General features: G+C 43.1%; 1 protein-coding gene across 2 annotated transcripts in view; it reads right to left on the reverse strand.

Moving 5' to 3' along the window:
* The window catches only part of KLF12 (KLF transcription factor 12), a 367,692-nt gene that overhangs the window by 71,834 nt on the left and 274,880 nt on the right, over positions 1 to 20,978 (reverse strand). Inside the window, exon 6 of one of the 2 annotated variants that reach the window (XM_084622607.1) lies at positions 12,873 to 12,932. The exons of the other annotated variant lie outside the window; for it this stretch is intronic. Within the exon in view, the coding sequence (XP_084478733.1) occupies positions 12,873 to 12,932 (60 nt within the window). The remainder of the gene's footprint in view (positions 1 to 12,872; positions 12,933 to 20,978) is intronic. 2 annotated transcript variants of the gene reach the window in all.

Genomic DNA, 20,978 nt, shown 5'->3' on the forward strand with positions numbered 1-20,978 from the left:
GTGGCTGATGTGATTTAGGCCCTATGATGGTGTCCCCTGAATAGATATGTGGACACAGTTGGCAATAGGCTTTGTTGCAAGGATAGGTTCCTGGGTTAATGTTTTTGTTGTGTGGTTGCTGGTGAGTATTTGCTTCAGGTTGGGGGTCGTCCCCCTCCCCTCCCCCCCCCTGGCTCTCCTGCTGGTAATAGCTCACCTTTCCTGATCACTCGTGTTACAGTCTGTATGGTAACACCCATTGTTTCATGTTTTCGGTTTATATAAAATCTCCCCACTATATTTTCCACTGTATGCATCCTATCAAGTGAGCTGTAGCTCACAAAACTTATGCTCTAATAAATTTGTTAGTCTCTAAGGTGCCACAAGTACTCCTTTTCTTTTTACGGATACAGACTAACACGGCTGCTACTCTGAAACCTTTTAACTTTAGGTTTCTCCAGTTGCCTGACAAACTACAGAACTACATACCTTTCACAGACAGATGGAGTTCCAAACTCCTGGCTTAGTTAATGAGGCTAGAGCCTGCTAAGCTGCACAATCATTACTAAATATGTTAATGTATCACATTCCACTTTACTCTCTTTACTATGTGCATTCTTGGTTTGCGTACAGCAAGAGAATGTTCAGCCATTACAAATGCTTTGTTTGTGCAGATCTGTTGCAACATTTCATTTCTACCGCATGAATTGATAATGGCTTCCCAGTCAATTTCTTCAGACAGCCAACTCTTGTTGGTGTGTGTTGCAAGGCTACATTTCTGTCACAGAGTCCAGTTTTCAACAAAAGGTTAAATGGAAAAATCTACCTTCCAGTCACGTTAGTTGTCAAACTGGCAGCCTAGAGCCCCCAAGTCCAACCTGTACCTCATTGTGGTACGGGGTGTAACATCTGAAGTAGGGGATTGCTTGTGAGACCTATGCCATCAATGATGAAGGCTGGTCCAAAATATCACTTTGGGCATTATGCAAGGTGAACAGGTCCAGTGAGAACCCTGAAAATGACTGCTAATACAGGTAGGGAAGATGCAGGGCACAAGCCGCACCTAGCTCTCTGAGGTGAAGGAAATTGCTGAGAAAGACTCAACAGCTTGGGTCGCATTGTGTGAAACCAGTACTGGTAGATCAGGAAAAGGTTTTCATTACTGGGCCTCCGTCTCAATATCTGGGGCGAGGTATTCTTTAGGACAATCGTTCACTATTGGTTTTGATCAGCATGAGTAACTCAGCACTCAGTACCAGGGTTAAAACCACTGCTCTACTCTCAGCTGCTAATGCCCTGTCGATGCCATCTTCCCCTAGTGCACTTGTGATGGGCTTGCAACAAAGCCCCCTTGGGGACATGTCCTGTGATGTCAGCAGGCGCATCTGCAGTATACCGTGACAACGTATTCAATTGTAGCTGGGATCGCCACCAATCCATCAAAATTGCAATCTGGAATATTGCAATTCTTTACAGGTGTGGTCATCAGGTCATTATCTCATGCAAAATGGACCATCTTGGCATATCAACTGCAGGCCTAACAGAAGCAAGGCTGATAGATCATGGGCACCACAAGGTGCGAGATTCATTAATTCTGTATTTTGGTGGTCCTAACCACTTACATGGGGTAGCATTACTACTGTGAGGCAAGGCCAAGTCCTCCTTGATAACGTGGATGCTCATGTCTTCTCAACTACTTATTGTACTACTTATTGCACATCTTAAACATTGGCATGGTCACTTCACTGTCATAGTAACCCATACGTGGTTTAGTCAGAGATCACTTCTATGAACAATTGGAATCTCCAGTACGTACTGCCCCTCCACATGATAATCTCATGATCCTGAGTGACCTAAATGCAGTTACTGGCACCCTCTGAATTGGGTTTGAATAGGTTATTGGCCATTAAGGTTCAGGTATACCCAACGATAACTCCTGCCACTTGCTCACGTTCTGTGCCTCCCAGAGTCTTTCCATTCTTGGGTCATGGTTCAAGTGGCAATGCATATACCGGATGTCCTGGATCTCGCATGGCGGCATCACTCAGAAGAAGTTGCACCGCATCGTCACACGTCACAGGTGCTCTTCACCTCTTGCAGAGTATATTGCGGTGTGGAATGTGCCGTGAACACGGATCACCACCTATGGTTGCCCGCATGGTGTCGCTGCTGTTTCAATGAGCAAATACGTCCTCTGCAATGATGAAGAAGTTTGACTTCGATGCACTTCTCCACGTGCTGGGTTTAGCCAACAGGTTTTTTATTGACATCAACAATAGACTCTCAGTCCTAGCTGACCTGCCAGACAACGTCGAGGTCGCCTGTTCTCTTCCATCCTCGACCAATCTGCCAAGCAGATAATCGGCTACAGGAGCCCAGCACATCAACTATGGCCATCAAAGGAGCCTTGCAGACAATTAAATTGAAGGCAACTGCCCTCCAGCGTGGCGATAAGTGCACCCATAATCAGCTGAAGTGAACGTTCAACACCCTGGCACTTCATGATCACGAAGAATATTAAAACCAAGTAGCAGATGATGTTGAACTCAGAATAGCCAGGAGATACTTAAAGGCAGCATTCTGCACAATCCGCAGTCTCAGCAATCAAATAGTAGTTGCTATGAATGCCATCTTGAACGACAGACCATGTTTTGTGGTCAAAGACAAAGCTGCAAAATCTAGGATCAGGTCCACCCACAACCCTAATCTCTTTGAATAATGAAACTGTCAAAGAAGTGCCAGATTTTGCTATTTGGGTTTTATACTCACCAGTTCCTCCAACTCTCACATAGAGGGTCTCCACCAGATTGCCATCGCAGCATCTGCCATGGGTTGTTGACAACAGTGGTTCTCAAAGGTGGTCCGCCGCTTGTTCAGGGAAAGCCCCTGGCGCGCCAGACCGGTTTGTTTACCTGCCGCGTCTGCAGGTTCGGCTGATCGTGGCTCCCACTGGATGAGGTTCACCGCTCCAGGCCAATGGGGGCTGTGGGAAGCAGTGCGGGCCAAGGGATGTGCTGGCCGCCCTTCCCACAGCCCCCTTTGGCCTGGAGTGGTGAACAGCGGTCAGTGGGAGCCGTGATCGGCCGAACCTGTGGGCGTGGCAGGTAAACAAACCAGTCCGGCGCGCCAAGGGCTTTCCCTGAACAAGCGGCGGACGAGCTTTGAGAACCACTGGTTTACAACAGATATGGAATCATCATCATCTTGGCATGACAACTAAATTCAAGATCTATTCAAGCTGTACCCTGTCCATACTGCTGTTCAATTGTGAAACATGGATACTATGCCGCTCAGACTGGGCAAACCTGGAGGCTTTCCACACAAAATGCCAACGTTATATATTGGACATAAAGTGAAATGACTTCATTTTGCATATGTTTACTGTCACTCTGGTCTACAGTCTCCTGTGGCCATTGTTTGTAGACGGCATCTTATGCTTTTCAGACATATAGCGAGAATGCTACAAGACATTCCAGTGAACGCCGTTCTCTGGGTGGCTTGTAACATCTGGGATAAAATTTCACTGACTGAGGGGTGGAGGCAGCTCAGAGGCAGACCCCATATTACATGGATGAATCAAGTCTGTTCCGAAATTGGACTCTCGGTCTTTTGCAGCTGCATGGGAATGGATCAAATGGCGAACGCTTGCTACGGCCAACTGTTTGGCTAAGCACTGAAGAAGAGAAGAAGAAGAGCACAGAGTCTGTTGTCCATGAGAGGCAAGGTAGCTTCCATTTTTAAAAAGCACAAATGGAGTTTGGCATATCGTCAGTTTTGTAAAGGATTAAGGTTATCAAGTACCTAAACCAAGGACTCAGGCTGCACCCTAACATGCAGTTAGGGTTTCTGAGAACACAACATGTCACAATAATGTGATATGCTGACAGGTATTAAGGGGTTAATCTAAGTCCTGGACGTAATGATTTGAAACTGTCTTCCTTAAGCCATTGTGGTCTTTTAAATACAGCTTAGTTTACATTAAAATATCTTTTTAAATTTGCCTCCTCCATTGAAACCTTTTTGAGGATTCCTGGAAGGTTTGTGTGTCTTCTAAAACTGCTTCTGCAATCATCTGCTCAGGCTGCACCTCTTGCTGCAATAGCTAGTTATGACAGTATTTTGCCTTGCTGCTGCAGCATCCGCCCCTTGTTCCAGAACTCAAGATGATCCTAGTTCAAGGGAGCCACGTTACTTTCAGTCTGGCTGAGTACACCACTCTTTATGTCACAAATAAGCCCCTTATTTTAAAGAAAAAAGTTGAAATGAATTGCTATATTGCTGTAAACTAATCTTTAAGTATAAGAGACTTAGTGTGTTAGGTCAGCAATTTACGTAAATCCCTATTTTCCACAATGTTTAGACTGGATATTATTTTATAGCAGATAGTATAATTTTGTTATAGCTCCTTAAAAGGACCAACCACAGTCTCCCTTTAAGACCAAAGTGTACCTTTGCACTTGTGCAGCCTGTATTCTTCTTGGACCCTTTATTAACATTCTTCCCCTTATATGCTGTTCAATGGCTGCCAGAGCTGAGCTGTTCTGCACAGATTTTCAGCTCAGATGGGGGGAGGGTGTGTTAATTACAAAGAAAGATGGAGACAGGCCAGACAGCCCCTCTGGTGAACTGTCTCATACATGCGCAGCTTACTTCCTGCTGTTTTGCAGCTACAAAGATCACCTGTTGGTGTTGGCATTCACCCAAGCTGGGGCCTAGCGGAAATGACAGAATCAGCTAGAAATGAGAGCCAGCTCATATTCCAGCTACCCAAATGAGGGAAATACAAAAACAGATGATTGCAATATGACCTAGCTGCTTCATATAGGAGCCAAGAGGGGAAAATGTAGAAAACAATCATTTAAAAGAAAGCTCTGCTTATACTGGGTCTCTGACTGCTGCTATTTTCTCTCTACATCCACAACAGAAAAACACATCTCCACAGAGAACTTACTCTCTCCCTTCTGCCCCTGCTTGAGATGTTGGATGCTCCCAACCCTAAATAAAATATTATAAACAAAGATCCATATATTTTACTTAAATAATCAGCCAACTCCACTGGTCACACATGCTTATTTAAAGAAAGGATACAAAATCGAGTCTGGAAAAACAATATGCAAACCTACCTCTGACTGAAATTCATACCTGTATAGGAGAAAGACTATGCACCATTTAAGTTTCATTTCATCCTTCTAGTCAGAAAGGCAGATTAACAGTAATTAAATCAAAAAGATAATTGATATGGGCTGTTTTTTTAAATATAGGAATGTTGCCTTTTAAATGATAAAATACTTCTATACAAGATTCTGGTCATATACTATACTTCCAGAAGATACAGACTTCAAATGAGGCATTGCAAGCTATTTACAATCTGTATTTACCCAAAGCAGCAACATTCGTGACATTCAAAATGTTTAGTGGAATATCTCTGACCATGAGTTCAAACATGTTTTGACATAATAAATACACATTCTCTAGTATGGCTTAACTGTCTTTAAAAGAGTTTCAAAGAGGTTCTTTTTTTGCCCAGTAATTCTTTTTTTAAAAAAGTAAGTGAATATTAATTTTTGACAAGGCAGGTTTTTCTTGTCCAAGCAATGGAATGAGCCCTTGCTGAGAAAACACTTCATGAATACTCAAGGCATATTTCAGTTCCTCAATAAGCACCAATTCTTCAAACCCTCAGAGTATCAGGCAGCTTTTGTGACTTTGGCCTTTCAACTGTGACACTTCCTGCCACACCCTCCTCTATTTTCACACATAGCTTCTGGCAGCTAGACAGGTAACCAGAAACCAAACCCTAGTAGTGAGAGCAAGCATGGCCTAATTTGCACATTATGAATTATTCAGGACTTCCTGATTCCTGCACCTGCACAGAGGCAGGAAACTTGCAAGGAATGAGCATTACTGTTCTCTTGGGTATACACAAGTTCAGTTACTGCTCAGCCACTTTGTTCTGTAACTAAGGGTTTTGAGTCTTGTACTAATCAATGAAAATGGAAAAAAAATTCTCACAGAGTCAAAAAACAGGGCAATCATTCAACTCTGTGAGAATTTTTTTTTCCATTTTCATTGGTTAGTACAAGACCCAAAACCAACTTGTCTTTGGTTTGAGATCTGAGGTACAAATTGACTTGGGGTAAGTGACTGGTCTCTTGGGCCTGGGAGCAGCCTGAATCTTTTGTGATCTTTGGTGTAAGTGACCATTTATCACTTAGTCCAAACACACAGACGAAAAAGCATTAAGTCAATGCTAAGCAAAAACTTCTATACTGCATCTCCTGTTCCTACTCCCATTGCATCTCTCTGGGTTTTGTTCTTTAATGCACCATCACCAACAGATTTCAGAGTAACAGCCGTGTTGGTCTGTATTCGCAAAAAGAAAAGGAGTACTTGTGGCACCTTAGAGACTAACCAATTTATTTGAGCATAAGCTTTCGTGAGCTACATCGGATGCATCCAATGAAGTGAGCTGTAGCTCACGAAAGCTTATGCTCAAATAAATTGGTTAGTCTCTAAGGTGCCACAAGTACTCCTTTTCTTATCACCAACAGAGTCGTCAGTTAAAAGCTGTGCTCATTAATCACAGGCAGCTAAGCATCCTGCTTTGACTGGTTCAGTAAAAGAGATCTGCAGCAACTGATAACACAACCTTTTTAATCCTCTGTTTCAATGGAACAAGTCTAACAGAAGTGTTAAGTATTCAGGAAGGTACAGTCAATCTTTTCAAACCTTCACTCTTCTTCTTTCAGTGCCTAAATAAGTTAATTTAGACTTCTTTCAATGCAGAATGCATGATTGGTCCTACATTGCCACTATCTCATTCCTAGCCAATAACAGGTTCTCTGGGTCTTTTAAAAGTTATTTTAATTAGGCATGTAAACACGTTGCAGTCTTTGATACTCTTTCATTCAGCATCATTAATCCCCAGCATGAAATCAATAGACTTAAAACATTTAATCATGTAGAAATGCAACCTACAAATCCACAAATGACTTTCATTCATCACGTGCATGGACAAATACCCTATAAGTTAGAGGCTATGCCTTCTTTTGCTGCCTTGGGGATCAGGCTAGTCTCTCATAGAAATAAATAAAAGGAGTACTTGTGGCACCTTAGAGACTAACCAATTTATTTTAGCATAAGCTTTCGTGAGCTACAGCTTCCAATGAAGTGAGCTGTAGCTCACGAAAGCTTATGCTCAAATAAATTGGTTAGTCTCTAAGGTGCCACAAGTACTCCTTTTCTTTTTGCGAATACAGACTAACACGGATATTACTCTGAAACCTGTCATAGAAATAAATAGATCCTCTCTTTGTAGATATCTGTCAATAAGAAAGAATAGTCATTAATGAGAGGAAAACGTGATTGTTTGCTAAGTCATCATATCCCCTGTCCTAGAGTCACGTTGATCTGATGAGACGGTCCCCTACTTATACTAATGTAGATATTTTTTTAAAACTTTTTTTGTGGTAACTAGGTCACAGAGTCTACTACATGTGCAGTAAAGGACAGTATCTTCCTTCCTACAGTGATTTAACCCTTAGCACATCACTAATTATACACATAAAAACAACACATATGGACAACAAGAACCGCTATTTTTGTTTTGTTTTATTAAAAGAGAATTTGCCCCCAGGTCATTCCCGCGAACATGTGAAGTCCAGGGGCAAAGGTGCATTTTGCTGGGAGAATTTTGCCAATGTCTCAACGTGTACTGCAACACAAAGAAGCCTTTAGAGGATTTCCTATGCGTAAGATCCTCCGAACCCATCAGGCTATAGAGAGCAACTAAAAATCTCACCAACAAGGCAGAAACCTCTGGCTAGAGTGTAAACACGAAGAGCCATTGATTTCTATCTGTGGGGGATTAAAAGGGATGGAAGACGTAAACAGGGAAGAAGGATAAAAGTAAGAGTAGTTGAATTTGGTCATATTAATCACAATTAAAAGATTAACATGAATAAGGTTTTTTAAAAAGAGCAGTATGAGACAGGCAGTGAGATGAATATCCTATGTCTCCAATGTAGTAAAACCCATTCTCCTACTGTAAGTGACTGAAGGAATGAAAACTTTATAACGAGTATGACTAATCTGTACTTTACTGTAGGTATTTTGAGCCTTAGTGAGCATTCTTGATTGGTTCTTTTGCAGTTATTCCCACTGACAATAAGGTTTATGTGCTGAGCAGCATGGAGGGAAAGGCATAGTTTAGGGAATTACTTCAAATGCCTTGGCTGTCCCTAGCTGCATTAATTTTTCATTGCCTCATTTAGGCTAAAAAAATGAGCTAAGTCTAAACTATGTAATGAGGGCATTCAAAATTGGGCAAAAAGAAGATCAAGCATTTTCTTGTGGAGGCGCTTCAAATTATTATCAGTAGCACCCTGTATTGCTGTTTATTAACATTAGAAGGAACTATTTAAAAACTTTTTTAAAACACATGGTTCAGGCTAACTGAAAAAAAGTATCACTTTTCTACTTGACAGAGGCTGGGGCGGACTCTTGATTCAAAATGACAATTCAGATCCAGACATAGGGTCAGGTTTTCAAAAAGGGGGGCTCTGCCTTGAAGCTGAGCAGCAGGAGCAATCTGAGTCCTTGCACTTCTAACTACCTAACAGCGTGAGTTAGGGGTGCAAAAATATATCTCAAAACGCTGAATTTAATTAAAATCTGCTAGCTTATCACAATCACTGCTTTCAGTTAGCTCTGTAAATAGCTGAAACAAAAAAGAAAAGTGCAAGTTTTTGTCTTTGAATAGTCTATGAGTCAAAGCAAATCAAGGTGAAAATAGTGTCCAGCAGGATAATTCAGACCAAGGAAATCATCCAGCTCCACAGCAGTTTGACCCTAGCTTGGCCCCAGAGGCAGCTCTACAGCTGCCAGCTAGAGATCCTGCCAAGAAGCTAGCAGAGGTGCAAGCCAAAAAGCCAGCAACAAACCCACATGCCAGTACAGGAAAGCTATATTCCAGAATTTGGCATCTGGGTCCTGCAGCTGCCAACCACTTCCCATCTGACCAAAGCTGTGCAGTGTGCTCCTAATAGAACAGCAAGCGTGAACTGTACAGGAGCAAAGAAGTACTGTCTGTAGCACACAGAGGATGAAGGAGCATCCTGTACCTACCAACCTCTGAAGTATACAAATAATGCTGCTGTATCACCAATATAATAACCTGGACCGGGAGACATATTTTCAAGGATACAGTGGGAAGTGATAAATGTTTTGCTGGAAAAGAAGCAGGAGCAACACTGTGGGTATTCACGTCAATGGGAGTTTTGTTACTGACTTCCCTAGGTACAGAATTTTTGTGTTACTAAATCTGAATAAATCCATCTTTTACATTGAAAGGCCAAATAAATTTGCCTGTGTTTGACTGCAGAACCAGTGGATTGATTTGAGCACGAATGGCCCTCAGCAGATTTCCTGAGCATGATAAGCCAGAAAAGCTTCAAGGGGCACACAGAAAATGCTTTTCCTGTGCTCCCTGAGCTATTCTGCATGACTCTCCCTACACAGAGCTCTTCTGCAAACCCACTACAGCACTGTAACCATCCCACCTGTGCTCCTCATAGGAATGAACCCACAATTTATCCCTGTGTTTCAAAATTACAAAGACACAGTACACAGAGGGGAAAAATCTTGACCCCATTGAAATCAGTGGTAAAGATTCTCTTGGCTTGTATGGGGCCAGAATTTTACTGGAAATATTTAGAAATCAGATGCTCTTTAATTAGTCGTCAAGAGTTTAGTTCAGGGTTCTGGGCTTCCTCAGTGACAACTGACGATGGTACCACTTAGTCTTAAATGTAAAGAATGCATCTCCCTGAACAATCTTAAAATAAATAATACAGTGACTTTCAGTATTTAAAAGACAATGCCTCAGATATCAAAATACAAAACTTGAGCATCACAGAAAAGAAAGGCTCCATATTTTTAAATGATGGTGATGTTGTTTAAAAAAGAAATGAGATGAGATTTTAAAAAATGCATAAGAGTAAATGCTTAGCTGTCATTGAAACTGAACGGGTAGGTAGAGCTCTTGGGAACTTTTAAAAAACTTCATCCGTTGCCCCTAATTTATATTGTGCAACCCCACTATTTTGAAGTGGTTCTACCCTACTGGGCTTCATTAATCCTTATGACTTAAATGAAAGTGCAGAATGAAATGAGAGTCAGGAAGTAGAAAATAACTGTGGAATGATTGCCTATAAGAAAACAAGGGAGTACTTTTTAAAAGCCACCTTAGACAGAAGCCACATTAAGCTCCATCTTAAGAGTTAATGCTGGGAAACCCTGAAGTGATACGGCATGATTTCTGTCTCAAGTTACACATCTGTAAAATAATAATAATAATACAAATTACTTAAAAAGGGATGTTTGTTATATTACTTTACAGCTGTACAAAATTTTGTAAGCCCAAAACTTAATAGTAAGAGCAAGAATGTACTTTTATATTAAAAATAATGAATATATTACAATTTTAAACATGATATGATGCAAATATACCAATTTCCCTGAAATTTCATGAAAAAAGCATAATTTCAGTGACATGAAATTGTCCAAAACAAAACAAACTTCTTGAATGAAATTTCATGAAAATAAATTATTTATACAAATAGTTGCATTTAATTTATAATAAAATTCACTGTTTCTGAAGACTGTTGGTATCCTGTTATTTTCCCTAACTGCAATAATCCATAACTCCAGTAAGCAAATTAAACCAACTGTGATGAGTTTTCCTTGCAGTATGTTGAAGATTTAAGTGAACTGTAGGAGTTAACAATTTCATATGATATATTGAGATTATCCCATTATCCCGAATTATACCTTGGGTTACATCTGTGCAACCACACTGATGATTCCCCATTGCTTAAGTGAGGTTGCATAGATGTAACTGAGGGGCACAATTCAGCCCATTATGTTTAAAATATTCAGAAGAGCCTATAAATCATTTCCTATGTTTTCTAGCTGTGTTAGGTTTTATTTGACTCGCTAAAATACTGGACTTTATTCTCATCTGACACTAGTGTAAATCAGGAGTAATTCCACTGAGTCAATAGAGTTACAATGGAGAACAACTGGTGTCAGAATAGAATAAGGCGCATTAAGTCTCCAGATGGTCTACCCATGCACTCTAAGGAATCTTACTAAGGTTAACTTGTATGCATTATTGAAGACATAAAGCTAGTATTCATAAACTGTAAATAGCATATTCATAGTGTGTAGATGTTTGAAATCCCCTAACTTTCCTGACTCAGGGATCACATAGTAACACAAAATCTGCATAGACCACCCCCAAAGAAAAGAAAATGAAAAACAGAATAAAGAAGATGAGCTGCTGAGAAAAAAATAAGTGTGGGAGCTATGTTTGAAGTGCTGAGGAAACCCCTGTTTCATGGTCAGCTGCTCAAACATATCTTATTCTGACATTATGTGAAAGTTAAGTGGGACATTTTAGTCTTACGAAAATCCTAGAAAAATGAAAATGCTATTAAGAAGCGTCATAATTTACAAATCAAAGCCCTTCTTTTAGGGTAAAATTGAGAGATTGCCATCCCCACTGGGGACCAAAAGGAGCATGTATCCAAAATGGTAACAGAAATGTTCAAATATACATTCCTTAAGAAACACAACATTTTAGGACAGTAATGGGCTCTCTCTCCAACAAGGAACAATTTCCAAAATTGTGGTTGCTCTTTCAACTGGCTCGAAGAAAGGTATTAGGGTTGGGGTTTTCATATGAGAGCAGATATGCCAGCGATCACTGATCAGGTTCAAATACTTACTTAAAATCAATGAGTTTATATAATTCTTTTCTTCCCAAGCAATTTTAGTGCCTTGAGCTGGCCTGAGAAGGTGAGTTACCATTGCCATTTTGTAAATGTTGGAGAAATGGGAGTTTGAAGTTTCTGTAATATAAATTTCTTTAACTGTATATTAATGGATTAGGAGAATCATTTATCTATTTGACTGTTAATTTATGAATGACAAAATATAATTTCTTTCAAATGTTCTCCCTCTCTTAATTTACTGATGAAACTGAGGTCTAATTATAAATTTGAGGAATGAGATTTTTCTATAACATATTTGTTTACACTAAACATATACTGCTATGATCTAAAATAATCTAGGACATTTCATTGTATATGTTTTAAAATTTGATAAAACAAAAACAAACCAACACAAACAGTTAATCCCCATGAACATGTTATACACAATATCAATGTCATATGCATATTGGACTGCACATATGTAAATGCTCTTTGTGCAAGCCAGACATTTACTGGAGCTCCCAATGACTTCACAGCATTTGCTGGAATATCCCACATTTTACTTCAGTGGGAATATCTAGGAGCTCAGCACTTGAAAAAGCAGGGTATTTATGTAGAGGCCAATATATGGAATTAGGAACCTAAGTTTAAACACACATTTTTGATCATTTTAGCCTCACTTCCGCCTCCCTCCCCTGGAAAAGGTATGTTGCTCTTTTGTAACAGTTGTTCTATCACACTATAACCTTGTGAACCTTGGGATCACTGGCAGGGATTAAAACCTACGTTGACAAATTTCAATTGTGGAACCTTGTGTAAAATGACGTTGTTATTAATTTCAAAGAGTTTACTTTGGCTGTACTCTATATCTTATCAAGCATCAGAAGAGCCATGATTGTTTGTTCTATTTTCATATTTTATTTACCAGGAGTTGAAAATACTCAAACTTAACCCTTTCCCAATCCAAAACCTCTGTATCTAATGACTTGGCACAGCCCCACATGCTGTCTCTTACAAGAGCCAGCCAAAGAAAGACAGAAAGAAAGCTTAACATGAACTGCCACTAAACTTTGTCAAACACACAGAACATTATATAATACACAATAAAATACTTCATACCTGGAGTTGAAAAAACGAAAAGTGTTAACAGCTGACCTGGCACAGCCCCACATGCTCTCTCTGGAAATTGAACACAGACAATTAGGAATTTTAAGACACCCCAAACATTTCATGGGGCCTAGACAAACTGGAGGAATACCTACTGCAAAGGCAGATGGCTCAGAAATGGAAGGGAATTATAATTTTTCCCAAAACTCACTTAATACTTCTAAAAAGTCAAATGGGAGTTTTGCCATTGACTTAAATGGGAGCAGAGGCCAGCTTTAAGGTCCCAAATCTCAACAACTGATCATTCTTGTTCACTTTGAGTATTTTCTCATTAAACAAGCAATCATCCGCAAAAGAATACAATGTTAATATGAATTTACATGAGGAAACCATTGCAAAAAGAGGGAGAGAAATTGGAAGTGAATTTCCACTTCCAGAATTCTTGCTGCTAAAGTAATATAGTTCTCAATATGCCAAAAAGAAAATCTAGCTGTTAACCCTTTTTTATGAAAACTCTAACTCCAGGGACAATACATCATTTTCTACAATATTATTTGAAATTTAGCACCACTTATATATAATAACTATATAAATTCTTATGCTGTAATTTGTAACGCATGGAATATTCCTTTATACCAGAAGTGGGCAAACTACGGCCCGTGGGACCCTCCTGCCCGGCCCCTGAGCTCCTGGCCCGGGAGGCTTGCTCCCGGCCCCTCCCCTGCTGTTCCCTCTCCCCCTTAGCCTCAGCGGGCCGCACCATGCTCTGGGCGGCTGGGCAGCACAGCTGCAGAGCCACAGCCTAACCCGGTGCTCTGGGCGGCGCGGCTATAGCGCTGCCAGCCACCGGTGCTCCAGGCAGCGCGGTCAGGGGGTAGGGGGGTTGGACAGAGGGCAGAAGAATTCGGAAGGGTGGTCAGGGGTTGGGGGTGTGGATTGGGGTCGGGGGGTCAGAGGGCAGGGAACAGGGGGTTTTGATGGGGCCTGGGGGGACAGTCAGGAATGAGTGGAGGGGTTGGATGGGGCAGCAGGAGGCAGTCAGGGGTGGGAGGTCCAGAGGTTGTCAGGGGACAGAGAGCAGGGGGTGGTGGATGGGGCAGGAGTCCCAGGGGTGGGGGTTGGGGGCTGGCAGGGGACAGGGAACAGGGGAGGGTTGGATGGGGCAGGAGTCCCAGGAAGCCATCAGGGGGCGAGAAGCGGGGGGAGGGGGGGTCGGATAGGACGCAGGGGCCGGGCCACACCTGGCTGTTTGGGAAGATACAGCCACCCCTAACTGGCCCTCCATACAATCTTGGAAACCCGATGTTTGCCTGCCCCTGCTTTACACTAATGAATTCTGATCTATTACATATGCTTGAAGAAGGAGCACTATACAGCTGGCTTTCTGAAACAGTTTCACCACATAAAAAAAAAGAATCTAAGGAAAGCAAAGTCCATGAATAACTCTCTTCAGTCTTGCTACCTGTGGTTCAGACCTCAAATGTTCCATGAAACTTGTCTGAGACCAACACCCAAAGAACTAGCAAAAATTAAGAAAAAAACCTTATTTCTCTAGCACACTAATAATTGAACAAAATTTCATTGGAAGCCTTAGAATGGGCCAGGCTACTGGAGGAGCTCCTTTATACAGTTGTCATTGATAACATTAACATGTCCAGTGGGAGATTTTCAAAAGACACAGAGAGACACCTCCCATTGATTGTCATCATTTTCACCCCACTGATGTCCTTTTAGGCCTTTGAAAATCTCTCTCTTATTTCACACCTTAATATTTCCAAAATTGGAAAAAAAATCCAAAATATAAAAACCTCAAACACTTTTTTTCTGAGATATTGCAACACTCCTTTAAATTATCCTTAATTTGTTTGTCATAAGCACATAACAAACATTATTTATCTTTGCTATTGCATGTTTCTTTGGTTTTGCCTTAATCAAGTAATAAAGATTTAACAACAAGAAAAAATCTGCTAGAGTGATGAGACAGAAAAGAATGTAATGAATTTTAAGCACAAGTAAAAGTCATTAGTTCCAATGTGCCTGCCATATTGGCTTTATCTTAATGACATCTACCTATTTTCTACCATAAATCCTCTTCTCCAATCCTTTTCTTCTACAGTAAACATCTCCTGATCTTATTAGTTGCTTATCAGGCACAAAGTGATGCATAATTTTTCTCAGAGTTGAATCAGCATATAATCAAAAGGCATTGGGATAAATACTCCTCTCAGAGGTACTCAAGTGGCTTTCATTTGAAATCCATGGAAGCTGCACACAAGCCTCCTACAGCAGAAACTGGATTCTAGTTTGCACTGGCAAAATGAAACCTGGAAGTTATAATACAGAATGACACTCTCAAGCTGCACTCACCTTCCCATCTTATGCTTCACCCTGTTTCACCATTTCGGCCCAGATAACAGAAAAATAACTACTCATTAAAGATAATACAACAACGCAGGCAAAAAACAGGTTTGTGAGAAAGGAAAATATTTGTCATATTGAATTTTACACAAACACAAAAGGCAGTTTTTGCATGCAGCTAAAAACTACTATTTTCTCTCTCAAAAACATTTTTGCTGTGAAAATGGTGAATTTCCACTAGTGACTAATTCAATTAAAACAAAAAACAACCCCACAATTCTGCACAACATTGTGAAATTTGCCATTTTTATTGGAAAATGCTATCATTCTCTGACAGAAATGACATCATTTTGCCATGAGTTTAAATCTTAGAAATATGAGTATGTGCATATGAATATTCACTAAGTGGTACTTTTACCCTGCACCAGCAATTTAAATGAAGGCAGCTGGTACTAAGATACCACCTCCAGCTGCAGATAATGGAAACTCCACAAAGAACCAGCTAACAATGTTCTAGCCACTCAGCTCAATGAATTGGCTAAAAATTCGACCACCATCTTTAATCAAAATGGAGGGATAGGATATTTACTTGCTGTGTAACAGCCACAGAATTATCACTGTGCTGATGGGGTATTTAAATAGCTCAACATTTTGACCAATGTTGACAAAATTTCAAATGTAAATTTCCTTGCCTTTAGTCTTTCCTTGCCTTTAGTCATTTTTTTGCTCTTGCTGAAGTTAAATAGGTGATAGCACTTCAGTTCAAAGAATCCATCTGCTGTATGCATAACACAATAGTGGATTTACTCATAAGTACTATTCATTTTACAAAATGTTTCACAAATTACAAAAGAGCTGAGAGCACATTTCTAAGACAATATGGTTCGACTCCTTATGTTTATATCCATGCTCAGAGGTCCAAATTGTGGTCTTAAACTGTAGTATAGGAAATATGATGATGGCATACAGAGACACTACACAATACGTTGGTGTGCTTATTCTGTATGGAAATTGCATATACATAGAACTTTATAAGCAATGTTACTAAGATTAAAATACATACTGTGGCAAGGGGAATACCACATTCTATTTTGAATAGTAAAGGCTTAGAAAGCCAATGAATATATGTTGTAAACCAGGTAGCAATTGCAGGATATGAAAACTGCTTGGTAAAGAGGACAATCTCTGTCTCAATGAAGTGAACGATTGAGAACAGATAATTTATTTGACAATAGCCTGTTTATTTTTCTGATGCTGGAATGTTCATGAGGAGATTGCGATTTTCTTGAATTTATTCACTTTTCTAATTTTCTCTATGGATTTTGAAACAAAGTTTAACACTATGGATTGATCAGGTACAGTTCGGACTCAGTGGTGAGGCTGCACACAGCCCTGACACAGCACAAGGCCTGGGCCTGCCCCAGAAACACCCTGGGACCCTGCCCCTCTATGCCAGGCGCACCAGGTGTGGGGCAGGCAGGCTCAACCAGGCAGGATACAAATGTGGAGGGGCTTAGTGTGGAGGGATCCAGGTGTGGGGTGAGAGGATTCTGTGTGGGACAATCTGGGTGCTGGCAGCTCAGTCAACGGTCTAGGTGTGGGGGGATCTGGACGCACAGAGGCTCATTGGGGGGGATCCAAGTGCAGGGGCAATGGGTCTCTGCGGGGGCTACCAGATGAAAACGGTTGGGGCTCAGTAGAGGGGTCTCGGTGTGGGTGTCTCAGCGGGGGGGGGTCTGGGTACTAGGGGAGTGGGGCTTTGTGGGGTGGGGATCTGGGTGCAGCTAGTTGGGGGTCAGTGGCATGGGAGGCTGGATGTCAGGGGCTCAGGGTGGTGCAGGGATGTGGGCCTCATCAGGGTGGGGGTTTCACTGCGGGGGTTCAGTGGGGGTTGGTCTGGGCGCAGGGGTGGGGTTCCAGAGGCAGGGGTTATGGGTGCAGGGGGGCTCCAGATGCAGGGGTTGAGGTCCAGTGGGGTGGGGTTTGGGTATGGAGGGTTAAGAGCTAAGGGTATGTGGGGTGAGGCTTGGTGGGGGTGTCTGGGTAGGGGAGGTCCAGATGCCCAGGGGTTGGGCGGATGGGGCAGCAGCTCCTTGTACAGTAACCCCTACCCCCACAGCTGAGGAGTGATGGGGGCAGGAAGCAGAGGAGGATGCTGAGCTTCCTGCAGCTGGGGGAGGTTTCTGGGGGTGAGCTGACACAGCCCCTGCCACTCCTTGCAGGAGAAGAGGAAGTCCCATCCTCTCCTGCCTCCAGCCCAGCCAGGACTAGCAGCTGATTCTGGCTCAGGGTAGGAGCCACTGGTTGGGGTGTCCCAGCCCTAAAGTGATTTTCCTCTCCACTGGCTGCTCCTGGTGCCTGAAAGGATGTACCTGTGCAGCTAGGGAGTGGTGTGTGAGTGCTCTTGCAGCTTCCCTGTCAGAAAGTCATTTTTTTGCAGGGAAGCAAAGAAATCTGCGGGGGACATGAATTCTATGCACGCACAATGGCGCTGAATTCCCCCAGGAGTAGCTTTAGCCAAAACTTCAATCTTGACTCACCTATTTGTTCTTACTATAGAGATTCAGGTATTCAGTTTGACTCCAAAATCTTTGACTATTATCATCAGCCACATCTCTACTATTAGTCACTTTCTTAAACACTGCTCTGCTAAAATTCTTATTTCAGTCTTCAGCTCCTTTCATCATGACTATTGTAATTTCCTCCTGTGTGGTTTCTTTAAACACCAACTAGCCATATTTTAATGTGTCCAAAATTCTAATGTTTCACTCCACAGCCACACACCTCATCATCTTCTTGCAGGTTCACAACCATATGTATCATCATCAGCCTGAGACAGGGTGACCATATTTCCGTATGCTGAATACGGGACATGAGTAAAATTACTTGTATTCAAGCAAGTTCAACAGCAATCAAGCTGAACTATGCAGTACAAACGTTCAAATTAACATCAAGTTGACTGAGCCCTAGGTTAAATATAAATTCTGTGTAGCTGGATTATTTTTATTTACCTTCTTATGTTTAAGGCTTTAGGGTTCACATGGCGAAGGGTGATACACACACCCCTACTCCCCCCACATACACACACAGGCAGACCTGACACACACCCACACTCACATACACACTGACCAACCCTCCCCTCTCTGCCTTGCCCTCTCTGCCCTCCATGCCTGGCTGGGCCCCTGGGATGGACCTGCCTCTCCTGGTACCTGGCGCCGTGTCCTCCCAAGGCAACATGGGTGGGTGCACGCAGGGTCACATGCCCCTCCCCCCCAATTTCTGCCAAGGAACCTGACTGCAGAGACTTCAGCGAACCAAGCCAGAGAGGTAGCTCAGCAGGGGAGGGTGCCTAGGGGAAGAATCATAGAATATCAGGGTTGGAAGGGACCTCAGGGGTCATCTAGTCCAATCCCCTGCTCAAAGCAGGACCAATCCCCAACTAAATCATCCCCGTGCTCCCTGGGGGCAGGACCCAGGGTGGGGTGGGGTAGGTTGGGAGAAGAGGGTGCTAAGCCCCTACCCCTGGGGCTGCTGTGTACCCTGCAGGTTCAGGGTGTGAACAGTCTGGAAATTGCTCCCTTCCCCCACCATTCCAGAGCTTAGCTGAGGGGCAGAGAGGCTTCCCTGTGCCAGGGCTGTGTAGGGCTTTGGCACATGCTGGGCTTGGCTCCTCCTGGCCAGCACCCTGCTCTGGAGGATCTTGGGCTTTCCTGGGCTGCCAGAGGCAGCGGGAGCGGGGGAAGGAAGGAACCTGCCAGCCAGGCTGTTGGTGAGCTGAGCTCTCCCACCGGGGCTGGCTCTCCGCACAGCGCTGGGAGTGGGACGCACCCCGCCAGGGGGAATATGGAGGAGCAGTGCGGCTGAGCGGGGTGGGGTGAAGGGGCTAAGCAGGGAGAGGATAGCAGGAGGGGGAGCACATAAAGGGCTGATGGGTGGGCAGCAGAGGTGTCATAAATATAAAGGGAAGGGTAAACCCCTTTGAAATCCCTCCTGGCCAGGGGAAAGCTCCTCTCACCTGTAAAGGGTTAAGAAGCTAAAGGTAACCTCGCTGGCACCTGACCAAAATGACCAATGAGGAGACAAGATACTTTCAAAAGCTGGGAGGAGGGAGAGAAACAAAGGGTCTGGGTCTGTCTGTATGCTGGTTTCTGCCAGGGATAGACCAGGAATGGAGTCTTAGAACTTTTAGTAAGTAATCTAGCTAGGTATGTGTTAGATTATGATTTCTTTAAATGGCTGAGAAAAGAATTGTGCTGAATAGAATAACTATTTCTGTCTTGTGTATCTTTTTTGTAACTTAAGGTTTTGCCTAGAGGGGTTCTCTATGTTTTTGAATCTAATTACCCTGTAAGATATCTACCATCCTGATTTTACAGGGGGGATTTCTTTATTTCTATTTACTTCTATTTTTTATTAAAAGTCTTCTTGTAAAACACTGAATGCTTTTTCATTGTTCTCAGATCCAAGGGTTTGGGTCTGTGGTCACCTATGCAAATTGGTGAGGCTTTTTATCCAACATTTCCCAGGAAAGGGGGGTGCAAGTGTTGGGAGGATTGTTCATTGTTCTTAAGATCCAAGGGTCTGGGTCTGTAGTCACCTAAGCAAATTGGTGAGGCTTTTTACCAAACCTTGTCCAGGAAGTGGGGTGCAAGGTTTTGGGAAGTATTTTGGGGGGAAGGACGCGTCCAAACAGCTCTTCCCCAGTAACCAGTATTAGTTTGGTGGTGGTAGCGGCCAGTCCAAGGATAACGGGTGTAATATTTTGTACCTTGGGGAAGTTTTGACCTAAGCTGGTAAAGATAAGCTTAAGAGGTTTTTCATGCAGGTCCCCACATCTGTACCCTAGAGTTCAGAGTGGGGGAGGAACCTTGACAAGAGGCGACACGTAACTGCCCACCACCTGCCCACACTCACCAGCCACCGCAGCTCGCAGCACACAGCCAGTGCCCGGTGGAAAAAGGACGGGAATTGGGGCCCTGCTGGCCAGGACCCGGCATGCAGCAGGGGCTGCGCTGATGGACCACCGTGGGGAGTGGCTGGCCCCACCCGCTGCATCTTCACCCCACACCAGCCTTGCACACCCATCCCTATTGTCGGCCACTGGACCCCACCCCCCTCACCGCTGGTGGTGCGGGCGGCTGGTGAGCCGGGATTGGCCAGCAGCAGGACCCACCAGTACTGATGGGGGGGAAGATAGAAAATATGGGACAATTTGCCCATTTTAAGAAAAAGTCAGGACACCTGTAGGAGGGCTTAAATATGGGACTGTCCCTTTAAAAACGGGAGGTCTGGTCACCCTAGCCTGAGACTCCAGTTGGTAGGAACAGAAGCAGCCAAAGCCTGGATGGTTGCACTGGGGTTGAGCAGGTAAAATGGGGCCCAGCCAAGGCCACACCTCCCCCTAGCATCTTCCCTAGATCCAGTACTGTGGGAGGGGAGTCCACCCTCGCTCTGGAGGCATTAAGACCCAGGTGGTCCCCACCTCCCATCACATGGGCTTGGGAGAATACTGCAAAGAGCAACTAGCCAGACCCCAGCCAGTAGAAGGGACCTTTGGTCCTTTGAACATCCAGAGAACTTTCCACAGTTTTGATTGGACTTTCTCTGACTTGTGCTGATTGACTGTTTGCTCGAGCTCTTCAAGTTCCGGCTGCTCTTTCTAACAATTTCTTCACCTCATTTTCACTCCACACCATCCTTCCTTGTGCTGTTCCACTCATCCTCTTCCTTTCAGCTTACTCCTTCCTAGCTACCCCTCCC

Source organism: Lepidochelys olivacea (assembly GCF_965140295.1).
Source record: "Lepidochelys olivacea isolate rLepOli2 genome assembly, chromosome: 1".
Classification (NCBI taxonomy): Eukaryota; Metazoa; Chordata; order Testudines; family Cheloniidae; genus Lepidochelys; species Lepidochelys olivacea.